The 12,500-nt window shown below is 45.6% G+C and overlaps 1 protein-coding gene across 6 annotated transcripts in view; it reads left to right on the top strand.

Annotated features, from left to right (window-relative positions):
* Nucleotides 1–12,500, top strand: part of EPHB2 (EPH receptor B2) — a 143,970-nt gene that overhangs the window by 40,878 nt on the left and 90,592 nt on the right. For all 6 annotated transcript variants that reach the window (XM_067472831.1, XM_067472830.1, XM_067472829.1 and 3 more), the window contains exons 2-3: nucleotides 3,214–3,278; nucleotides 7,371–8,055. In XM_067472831.1, coding sequence (XP_067328932.1) covers nucleotides 3,214–3,278; nucleotides 7,371–8,055 — 750 coding nt within the window. The remainder of the gene's footprint in view (nucleotides 1–3,213; nucleotides 3,279–7,370; nucleotides 8,056–12,500) is intronic.

Genomic DNA, 12,500 nt, shown 5'->3' with positions numbered 1-12,500 from the left:
GGAGAGAAAGAAGGAGGGAAAGAAAGAAGGAAAGGGAGAAGGAAGGAAGGAATGAGGTAGAAAAGGAAGAAAGGAGAGAAAGAGGGAGGGAAAGAAAGAAGGAAAGGGAGAAGGAAGGAAGGAAGGAAGGAGAGAAAGAGGGAGGGAAAGAAAGAAGGAAAGGGAGAAGGCAGGAAGGAATGAGGTAGAAAAGGAAGAAAGGAGAGAAAGAGGGAGGGAAAGAAAGAAGGAAAGGGAGAAGGAAGGAAGGAATGAGGTAGAAACGGAAGAAAGGAGAGAAAGAGGGAGGGAAAGAAAGAAGGAAAGGGAGAAGGCAGGAAGGAATGAGGTAGAAAAGGAAGAAAGGAGAGAAAGAGGGAGGGAAAGAAAGAAGGAAAGGGAGAAGGAAGGAAGGAATGAGGTAGGAAAGGAAGAAAGGAGAGAAAGAGGGAGGGAAAGAAAGAAGGAAAGGGAGAAGGAAGGAAGGAATGAGGTAGAAAAGGAAGAAAGGAGAGAAAGAGGGAGGGAAAGAAAGAAGGAATGAGGTAGAAACGGAAGAAAGGAGAGAAAGAGGGAGGGAAAGAAAGAAGGAAGGAAGGAATGAGGTAGAAAAGGAAGAAAGGAGAGAAGGAGGGAGGGAAAGAAAAAAGGAAAGGGAGAAGGCAGGAAGGAATGAGGTAGGAAAGGAAGAAAGGAGAGAAAGAGGGAGGGAAAGAAAGAAGGAAAGGGAGAAGGAAGGAAGGAATGAGGTAGAAAAGGAAGAAAGGAGAGAAAGAGGGAGGGAAAGAAAGAAGGAATGAGGTAGAAACGGAAGAAAGGAGAGAAAGAGGGAGGGAAAGAAAGAAGGAAGGAAGGAATGAGGTAGAAAAGGAAGAAAGGAGAGAAAGAGGGAGGGAAAGAAAGAAGGAAAGGGAGAAGGCAGGAAGGAATGAGGTAGGAAAGGAAGAAAGGAGAGAAAGAGGGAGGGAAAGAAAGAAGGAAAGGGAGAAGGCAGGAAGGAATGAGGTAGAAAAGGAAGAAAGGAGAGAAAGAGGGAGGGAAAGAAAGAAGGAAAGGGAGAAGGCAGGAAGGAATGAGGTAGAAAAGGAAGAAAGGAGAGAAAGAGGGAGGGAAAGAAAGAAGGAAAGGGAGAAGGAAGGAAGGAAGGAATGAGGTAGAAAAGGAAGAAATAGAGAAAGAGGGAGGGAAAGAAAAAGGGGAGAGGAAGGAAAGTTAGAGAAGGAAGGAATGATTGAAGGAAATAAAAAAGGGAAAGAAGGAAGGAAAGAAGGAGCGAAGGAAGGGGGGAAGATGTAGAGAAAGAGGGAGGGAAGGAAAGATGGAAAGAGAGAAGGAAGAAAAGAGAGACTGCAGAAGAGAAAAAAAAGGGGGAAGGAAGGAAAGCGATAGAGAAGGAAGGAAGGAGAGAAGGAAAGACGGGAAGGAAGGAAACAGGGAGTGAAGGAAGGAGGGAAAGAAGAGGAGATAGGGGGAAGGTTGGCCACAGCAACGCGTGGCAGGTACAGCTAGTTATTATTATTATCATTATTAGACTCATAAAAGGACCCCAAAGGCCATCCAGTCCAACCCCTTTGTTCTGCCAGACAGGAAGATAAAATATTATTATTATTATTATTATTATTATTATTATTATTATTAGACTAATGAATGGACCCCGAAGGCCATCCAGTCCAACCCTTTTGTTCTGCCAGACAGGAAGATAGAATTATTATTATTATTGTTATTATTATTATTATTATTATTATTATTATTATTATTAGACTCAGGAAGGGACTCCAAAAGCCATCACAGTCTGTTCAGTGCCTTTCAAGTTGCCCAGGAGGGAGTCTCTCATTGGGTATCAGCCACGGATTGAGGTTCTGGGTTTGAGCCTGCCACTTTTGGACTCTCGCTTGCTGAGTTCCAGCGAGTGTCTCTGTAGATCTTAGAAAACTATTTCTAGATTTAAGTCGTTGACGTGCTGGCTGATATCCAAACAAGGGATGAGCTGGAGATGTCTCTGCCTTGGTCCTTTCACTATTGGCTGCTACTTCCCGGCGGATGTCAGGTGGTGCAATACCGGCTAAGCAGTGTAATTTCTCCAGTGGTGTAGGGAGCAGACACCCCATGATAATGCGGCATGTCTCATTCAGAGCCACATCCACTGTTTTAGTGTGGTGAGATGTGTTCCACACTGGGCATGCATACTCAGCAACAAGGGCAGATGTCTTCACTGTGTCTGGTTGTGATCCCCAGGTTGTGCCAGTCAGCTTTCGTATGATGTTGTTTCTAGCGCCCACTTTTTGCTTGATGTTCAGGCAGTGCTTCTTGTAGGTCAGAGCACGGTCCAGAGTGACTCCCAGGTATTTGGGTGCGCTGCAATGCTCCAGTGGGATCCCTTCCCAGGTAATAATCCTCAGAGCTCGGGATGCTTCTCTGTTCTTGAGATGAAAGGCACATGTCTGTGTTTTGGATGGGTTGGGGATCAGTTGGTTCTCCCTGTACTAGGCAGTAAGAGCACCTAGAGCTTCGGAGAGCTTCTTTTCAACTGTCTCAAAGCTTCCTGCTTGAGCGGTGATGGCACGATCATCAGCATAGATGAAACTATCTGTCCCTTCTGGCAGTGGCTGAAGGGACAGAGAGTAGATGTTGTGTAGATGTTGAACATGGATGGAGCAAGCACGCTCCCCTGAGGCAGGCCGTTCTTCTATTTCCGCCATCTGCTTCTCTGGCCCTGGAACTCAACAAAAAAGCTCCTGTTTCATAGCAGGTTTCCTATGAGGCGGGTGAGGTGGTCGTCCTTTGTGATACTATACATTTTTCTCAGGAGGAGGCAGTGGTGGTTCACAGTCTCATAGGCTGCTGACAGGTCTATGAAGACAGCTCCTGTGATCTGCTGCCTTTCAAAGCCATCTTCTATGTGCTGAGTCAGGTTCAGCACTTGCGACGTGCAGCTTCTGCATTTCCTGAAGCCAGCTTGCTGTGGGATCAGACAGGGGTCTATTTTTTCCGTAATTTTATGCAAAATAAGTCTCTCCAGAACTTTGTAGAGGTGGCACAACAGGGAGATTATTGGTCTGTAGCTTTTTGGGTCGTTACGGTCTTTGCCTGGCTTCAAGATGGCAATGACTCTTGCTTTCCTCCAAATTTTGGGGATCGGACAGGATGAAGTGCAGCTGATGAAATGACATCGATAACCCAGGAGCAAAACTCACCACGTTACATATTGAATTTGCTTTTGATGTTCTCTTGCAGAAACGCTGATGGATTCCACCACCGCGACGGCAGAACTGGGTTGGATGGTGCATCCGCCGTCAGGGGTGAGTTCCTATTATTATTATTATTATTATTATTATTATTATTATTACTAGACGTCTCCTTCCACGCGTTGCTGTGGCCCAGTCTGTGTATATGTGTTTTGTGTGTGTATATATGTGCAATTTTTTGGTGAGTTGTCGTAACTCAGATCCATGGCCCCATGCCTCCTATTATTATTATTATTATTAGTAATAATAATAATAACAGCCATCCCCTGCCATGCGTTGCTGCGACCCAGTCTGTGTATATGTGTTGTGTGAGTGTGTATATGTGCAATTTTTTCATGAGTCATCATAACTCAGATCCACAGCTCCATGCTACTTTCAGCCTCCTATTATTATGATTATGATTATGATTATGATTATGATTATGATTATGATTATGATTATGATTATGATTATTACTAGCCATCCCCTGCCACACGTTGCTGTGGCCCAGTCTGTGTATATGTGTTTTGTGTGTGTATATATGTGCAACTTTTTCGTGAGTCGTCGTAACTCGGATCCACAGCCCCATGCTACTTCCGGCCTCCTATTATTATTATTATTATTATTATTATTATTATTATTATTAGCCGTCCCCTGCCACACGTTGTTGCGGCCCAGTCTGTGTATATGTGTTTTGCGTGTGTATATATGTGCAATTCTTTCGTAAGTCGTCGTAACTCTTGTATCCACAGCCTCATGCTACTTCCGGCCTCCTATTATTATTATTATTATTATTATTATTAATACTAGCCATCCCATGCCATGCGTTGCTGTGGCCCAGTCTATGTATATGTGTTTTGTGTGTGTATGTGTGTGCAATTTTTTCGTTAGTCGTCGTAGCTGAGATCCACAGCCACATGCAACTTCCGGCCTCCTATTACTACTACTACTACTACTACTACTACTAGCCATCCCCTGCCACACGTTGCTGTGGCCCAGTCTGTGTATATGTGTTTTGTGTGTGTATATATGTGCAATTTTTTCGTTAGTCGTCGTAGCTCAGATCCACGGCCACATGCTACTTCTGGCTTCCTATTACTTCTACTACTACAACTACTACAACTAGCCATCCCCTGCCACACGTTGCTGTGGCCCAGTCTGTGTATATGTGTTTTGTGTGTGTATATATGTGCAATTGTTTTGTGAGTCGTCGTAACTCAGATCCACGGCCCCATGCTACTTCCGGCCTCCTATTATTATTATTATTATTATTATTATTATTATTATTATCATCCATGTATCTATATATATCTATCTAACTTCCATTCATCAATCAATGTATCTAGCTATCTCTTTATCTATCCATCCATCCATCCATCCATCCAAAATTCCTATCTATCTATCTATCACTCGATCTCTTAAGGGTTGGACTGGATGGTCTTTGGGGTCTCTTCCAACTCCATCCATCCATTCATCTCTCTATCTCTTAAGGGTTGGACTGGATGGTCTTTGGGGTCTCTTCTAGCTTTAGGATACTATCTATCTATCTATCTATCTATCTATCTATCTATCTATCCATCGCTCTATCTCTTAAGGGTTGGACTGGATGGACTTTGGGGTCTCTTCCAACTCTTTCCATCCATCTCTCTATCTCTTAAGGATTGGACTGGATGGTCTTTGAGGTCTCTTCTAGCTTTAGAATGCTATCTATCTATCTATCTATCTATCTATCTATCTATCTATCTATCCATCGCTCTATCTCTTAAGGGTTGGACTGGATGGTCTTTGGGGTCTCTTCCAACTCCATCCATCCATCCATCCATCTCTCTATCTCTTAAGGATTGGACTGGATGGTCTTTGAGGTCTCTTCTAGCTTTAGGATTCTATCTATCTATCTATCTATCCATCTCTCTATCTCTTAAGGGTTGGACTGGATGGTCTTTGGGGTCTCTTCCAACTCCATCCATCCATCCATCCATCTCTCTATCTCTTAAGGATTGGACTGGATGGTCTTTGAGGTCTCTTCTAGCTTTAGGATACTATCTATCTATCTATCTATCTATCTATCTATCTATCTATCTATCCATCGCTCTATCTCTTAAGAGTTGGACTGGATGGTCTTTGGGGTCTCTTCCAACTCTATCCATCCATCTCTCTGTCTCTTAAGGATTGGACTGGATGGTCTTTGAGGTCTCTTCTAGCTTTAGGATACTATCTATCTATCTATCTATCTATCCATCGCTCTATCTCTTAAGAGTTGGACTGGATGGTCTTTGGGGTCTCTTCCAACGCCATCCATCCATCCATCCATCTCTCTATCTCTTAAGGATTGGACTGGATGGTCTTTGAGGTCTCTTCTAGCTTTACGATACTATCTATCTATCTATCTATCTATCCATCTATCCATCTATCCATCTATCCATCTCTTAAGGGTTGGACTGGATGGCCTTTGGGGTCTCTTCCAACTCTATCCATCCATCCATAGCTCTATCTCTTAAGGGCTGGACTGGATGGTCTTTGGGGTCTCTTCTAGCTTTAGGATTCTATCTATCTATCTATCGATCTATCTATCTATCCATCGCTCTATCTCTTAAGAGTTGGACTGGATGGTCTTTGGGGTCTCTTCCAACTCTATCCATCCATCTCTCTATCTCTTCAGGATTGGACTGGATGGTCTTTGGGGTCTCTTCCAACTCTATCCATCCATCTCTCTATCTCTTCAGGATTGGACTGGATGGTCTTTGGGGTCTCTTCCAACTCTATCCATCCATCTCTCTATCTCTTCAGGATTGGACTGGATGGTCTTTGGGGTCTCTTCTAGCTTTAGGATGCTATCTAACTATCTATCTATCTATCTATCTATCTATCCATCACTCTATCTCTTAAGGGTTGGACTGGATGGTCTTTGGGGTCTCTTCCAACTCCATCCATCCATCCATCCATCTCTCTCTCTCTTAAGGATTGGACTGGATGGTCTTTGAGGTCTCTTCTAGCTTTAGGATACTATCTATCGATCTATCTATCTATCTATCTATCTATCCATTGCTCTATCTCTTAAGAGTTGGACTGGGTGGTCTTTGGGGTCTCTTCCAACTCCATCCATCCATCTCTCTATCTCTTAAGGATTGGACTGGATGGTCTTTGAGGTCTTTTCTAGCTTTAGAATGCTATCTATCTATCTATCTACCTACCTACCTATCTATCTATCCATCGCTCTATCTCTTAAGGGTTGGACTGGATGGTCTTTGGGGTCTCTTCCAACTCCATCCATCCATCTCTCTATCTCTTAAGGATTAGACTGGATGGTCTTTCAGGTCTCTTCTAGCTTTAGAATGCTATCTATCTATCTATCTATCTATCTATCCATCCATCCATCCATCGCTCTATCTCTTAAGAGTTGGACTGGATGGTCTTTGGGGTCTCTTCCAACTCCATCCATCCATCCATCCTATCTATCTATCTATCTATCTATCTATCCATCCATCCATCGCTCTATCTCTTAAGGGTTGGACTGGATGGTCTTTGGGGTCTCTTCCAACTCCATCCATCCATCTTTCTATCTCTTAAGGATTGGACTGGATGGTCTTTGAGGTCTCTTCTAGCTTTAGGATACTATCTATCTATCGATCTATCGATCTATCAATCTATCGATCTATCGATCTATCCATCGCTCTATCTCTTGGACTGGATGGTCTTTGAGGTCTCTTCATCCATCTCTCTATTTCTTAAGGATTGGACTGGATGGTCTTTGAGGTCTCTTCTAGCTTTAGAATGCTATCTATCTATCTATCCATCGCTCTATCTCTTAAGGGTTGGACTGGATGGTCTTTGGAGTCTCTTCCAACTCCATCCATCCATCTCTCTATCTCTTAAGGATTGGACTGGATGGTCTTTGGGGTCTCTTCCAACTCCATCCATCCATCTCTCTATCTCTTAAGGATTGGACTGGATGGTCTTTGGGGTCTCTTCTAGCTTTAGGATGCTATCTATCTATCTATCTATCTATCTATCTATCTATCTATCTATCTGTCGATCTATCTATTGATTCATGCATCCATTCATCTCCCTATGGGAGATAGGGTGGGATAAAAATAAATTATTATTATTATTATTATTATTATTATTATTATTATTATCTTATGACTTTTTTATCTCTCTTTCCTGCAGTGGGAAGAAGTGAGCGGTTATGACGAGAACATGAACACGATCCGGACTTACCAGGTGTGCAACGTCTTCGAATCCAGCCAGAACAACTGGCTGAGGACCAAGTACATCCGCCGGAGGGGCGCCCACCGCATCCACGTGGAGATGAAGTTCTCCGTGCGGGACTGCAGCAGCATCCCCAACGTCCCCGGGTCGTGCAAGGAGACCTTCAACCTCTACTACTACGAGTCTGACTACGATGCCGCCACCAAGAGCTTCCCCACCTGGATGGAGAACCCGTGGGCGAAGGTGGACACCATCGCTGCCGACGAGAGCTTCTCCCAGGTGGACCTCGGGGGCCGCGTGATGAAGATCAACACGGAGGTGCGCAGCTTCGGGCCCGTCTCTAAGAACGGGTTCTACCTGGCCTTCCAGGACTATGGGGGCTGCATGTCCCTGATCGCCGTCCGCGTGTTCTACCGCAAGTGCCCACGTGTGGTCCAGAACGGAGCCCTCTTCCAGGAGACCCTCTCGGGTGCTGAGAGCACCTCCTTGGTGGCGGCGCGGGGCGCCTGCATCCCCAACGCCGAGGAGGTGGACGTCCCCATCAAGCTCTACTGCAACGGCGATGGGGAGTGGCTCGTACCCATCGGGCGCTGCATGTGCAAGCCGGGCTACGAGGCCGTGGAGAACGGGACCCTCTGCAGGGGTGAGTGGCCTTATTTATTTATTTATTTATTTATTGTACTTGTATACCACCTTTCTCAAACTTTCGGCGACAAGTAATATATATAATATCAAAAATGCAAATCTTTCTCCTCCTGAGGTGGCAGGCAGATGCATGTAAACAACAGCCAGGAAGGTCTCTTCCTCAGCCCCCTTCCTCCTCTTAGCTGGCTTGGGAGGGGGAAAGTAGCAGCAGGATTTACGCCTTCTCCTCCTGAGGTGGCAGGCAGATGTATGTAAGCAACAGCCAGGAAAGTCTCCTCCTCAGCCCCCTTCCTCCTCTTAGATGGCTTGGGAAGGGGAGAGTATCAGCAGGATTTCCTCCTTCTCCTCCTGAGGTGGCAGGCCGATGTAGTAAGCAACAGCCAGGAGACAGGAGTTTTTAAAGTCTCTTCCTCAGTCCCCTTCCTCCTCTTAGCTGGTTTGGGAGGGGGAGAGTAGCAGCAGGATTTCCTCCTTCTCCTCCTGAGGTGGCAGGCAGATGTATGTAAGCAACAGCCAGGAGACATGAGTTTTTAAAGACTCTTCCTCAGTCCCTTTCCTCCTCTTAGCTGGCTTGGGGCGAGGAGAGTAGCAGCAGGATTTCCTCCTTTTCCTCCTGAGGTGGCAGGCAGATGTATGTAAGCAACAGCCAGGAGACAGGTGTTCTTAAAGTCTCTTCCTCAGTCCCCTTCCTCCTCTTAGCTGGTTTGGGAGGGGGAGAGTAGCGGCAGGAATTCCTCCTTCTCCTCCTGAGGTGGCAGGCAGATGTAGTAAGCAACAGCCAGGAGACAGGGAAGGAAGGAAGGAAAGAAGGAAGGAAGGAAGGAAGGAAGGAAGGAAGGAGGGAAGGAAGGAAAGAAAGAAGGAAGGAAGGAAGGAAGGAAGGAAGGAAAGAAGGAAGTAAGTAAGGAAGGAAGGAAGGAAGGAGGAAGGAAAGAAGGAAGGAAGGAAGGAAGGAAGGAAGGAGGGAAGAAAGTGGGGAAGGAAAGAAGGAAGGAAGGAGGGGGGAGGGAAGGAAAGAAGGAAGGAAGGAAGGAAAGAAGGAGGGAAGGAAAGAAGGAAGGAAGGAAGGAAGGAAGGAAGGAAGGAAGGAAAGAAAGAAGGAAAGAAGGAAGGAAGGAAGGAAGGAAGGGGGAAGGAAAGAAAGAAGGAGGGAAGGAAAGAAGGAAGGAAGGAAGGAAGGAAGGAAGGGGGGAAGGAAAGAAGGAAGGAAGGAGGGAGGGAGGGAGGGAGGGAGGGAGGGAGGGAAGGAAAGAAGGAAGGAAGGAAGGAAGGAAGGCCAATTCATTGTGTGGCCCTGACTTTGAAAATCGTTGTTATATTCCAGAAACTTCGTTCTTTTTGTGGCTTCCACAAATTAGGTCGAATTGGTTGAGACTAAATGATGAGATATTTGTTGAAAAAGTAGAACGAAATGTGCCTATGATCCCTCCCGAAAGACAGAGTTTGGGCAGTTCAATCAACCTTTCCTAACGTTGTGATGATAGAACCAATTAGGAGCTCCTTTCAAAGGAAGGACCGCACAATTACGCAGGAATCACACTTTCAAACCAGGAACAGAATATTTCTCAATGTCCTGGATGGTGGTCAGAGGTGGCCCCAGCTAATTTTCAACAGTAAGCAAACAGTATTTTGGTGCCCCCCCCCCCAACCAATTATTTATATTTTCTGTTTGTCGTGGGAGTTCTGTGTGCCACAACCAACCAATCATTGATATATATTTTCTGTTTGTCGTGGGAGTTCTGTGTGCCACAACCAACCAATCATTGATATATATTTTCGGTTCGTCGTGGGAGTTCTGTGTGCCACAACCAACCAATCATTGATATATATTTTCTGTTCGTCGTGGGAGTTCTGTGTGCCACAACCAACCAATCGTTGATATATATTTTCGGTTCGTCGTGGGAGTTCTGTGTGCCACAACCAACCAATCATTGATATATATTTTCTGTTTGTCGTGGGAGTTCTGTGTGCCACAACCAACCAATCATTGATATATATTTTCTGTTTGTCGTGGGAGTTCTGTGTGCCACAACCAACCAATCATTGATATATATTTTCTGTTCGTCGTGGGAGTTCTGTGTGCCACAACCAACCAATCATTGATATATATTTTCGGTTCGTCGTGGGAGTTCTGTGTGCCACAACCAACCAATCATTGATATATATTTTCTGTTTGTCGTGGGAGTTCTGTGTGCCACAACCAACCAATCATTGATATATATTTTCGGTTCGTCGTGGGAGTTCTGTGTGCCACAACCAACCAATCGTTGATATATATTTTCTGTTCGTCGTGGGAGTTCTGTGTGCCATATTTGGTTCAGTTCCATCATTGGTGGAGTTCAGAATGCTCTTTGATTGTAGGTGAACTATACATCCCAGTAACTACACTTGCCGCACTTGCTCCCTTGCCTGTCCCGCTTTGGGTCAGGAGGCGTGTCTGAAGACCCCGGCGTGTGCACCAAAAGTCACCTCTTCTCCTGACTTTCTCTTCAGCCATTGGGACCAAGAGAGAGAGAGAGAGAGAGAGAGAGGTGGAGATGGCCACCTTTCCTGAAGGTAGGCGCAAAAACAAAGGAGGGAGCGGAGGTGGGAGATACCTCCAGCCGGAGGGGCTCTCTCTCTCTCTCTCTCTTGGTCCCAATGGCTGAAGAGAAAGTCAGGAGAAGAGGCGACTTTTGGGGTCTTCAGACACACCTCCGGACCCAAAGCGGGCCAGGCGTGGTGGCTCCGCCCCTTGGCCCACCCCCGGATTGGGGAGAGGAGAGGAGGTGGGTGGAGCGCCGGGGGATCGGGAAAGGGAGCCGGTCATGGGGAAGGGATCGAACGCGGAGAACGATTGAGCGCCGGCTCTGCTCGTGCACCCGGTGGCCGAGTGGAGCAGGAACGAGAGGGGCTAGGCGAGGCTTCCCTTTGGGAAGAGGATCGCCCGGCAGCGAGGCAAGAAAGGCGAGGCTCCCCCCGGACTGCTAGGGCTGTTGTGAGCTGAGGGGGAGCTCCTCAAGGGGCGGTCGAGGGGCATTTACAGAGGTGACTCTGCGCCCCTGGGAAAAAAAGTGTTCTGCGACCGCTTACTTCGTGTAATGGACGAGCCGCCCCTAATGGTGGTGCAGCATTTTTTGAGATCATACTGCAAAACGAATGTGGTTTGGCATCACTTGAGCTTTGGTGGTGTGAGGCTATGAATTGTGCGAGGAAAGCCCACCCGACTCCTTGCGAAACGCCCCGAAGCAGTGCCGAGAGTCGCGTTGCGGCCTTTTTGTTGCCGAGTGCCTTTAATTAAAGCCAATTACTGCTTTCAGACCCTCTCTCTCCGCTTGGCAGACTTGTTTGCAAACACCCTTCTCGGTCGACCATTTTCCCCCCTTCCTTGGAGCGGCACAGACACAGAAGCGAGGAAGATTATATTATATATTGTTAGTATTATTATATTTATATATGTGTGTACACTTGGAGGACCGTCATCCTCGGACTACGAGGGATCGCCTAAGTAAAGTAGTAAGAATTGATCTGAAGTAAAGATACTATTACTTGTTACACAAGCCTGAGTGACACTTTATTATACTGCAGGGCATATCTTGTTTTAAAGTCTGTGGTAATGCTTCTGTTCATCTACATTTACCAGCCCCCAGTGTGTGTGTACACACACACACACACACACAATGCCTCCACCTTCGTAACACATATTATACTACAGGGTATATCTTGGTTCAAAAAATGTGGTAATGCTTCTGTTCATCTACTTTACCATCCCTCAGTGTGTGTGTGTGTGTGTGTATACACATATACATATATATAGACACACACACACGAGGGTTGAATGAAAAGTAATGCCTCCACCTTCGAGGGTTGAATGAAAAGTAATGCCTCCACCTTCGTAACACTTTATTATACTGCAGGGTATATCTTGGTTCAAAACACTGTGGTAATGTTTCTGTTCATCTATATTTACCAGCCCCCCCAGAGTATACACACACACACACATGCGGGTTGAATGAAAAGTAATGCTTCCACCTTCGTAACACTTTATTTTACTGCGGGGTATATCTTGGTTCAAAAAACTGTGGTAATGCTTCTTTTCATCTACATTTACCAGCCCCCAGAGTATATATATATATATATATATATATACACACACACACACACACACACATAAGAGTTGAATGAAAAGTAATGCCTCCACCTTTGTAACACTTTATTATACTGCAGGGTATATCTTGATTCAAAAAACTATGGTAATGCTTCTGTTCATCTAGATTTACCAGCCCCCAGAGTATACACACACACACACAGAGAATGCCCCTACCTTCATAACACTTTATTATACTACAGGGTATATCTTGGTTCAAAAAACTGTGGTAATGCTTCTGTTCATCTCCATTTACCAGCCCCCAGAGTATATATACACACACACACACACACACACACACACACAAGGGTTGAATG

The sequence above is a fragment of the Anolis sagrei genome, chromosome 13 (assembly GCF_037176765.1).
Source record: "Anolis sagrei isolate rAnoSag1 chromosome 13, rAnoSag1.mat, whole genome shotgun sequence".
Classification (NCBI taxonomy): Eukaryota; Metazoa; Chordata; class Lepidosauria; order Squamata; family Dactyloidae; genus Anolis; species Anolis sagrei.
Note: the sequence above shows the minus strand (reverse complement) of the source record. Positions and strands in the feature narration are given on the sequence as shown.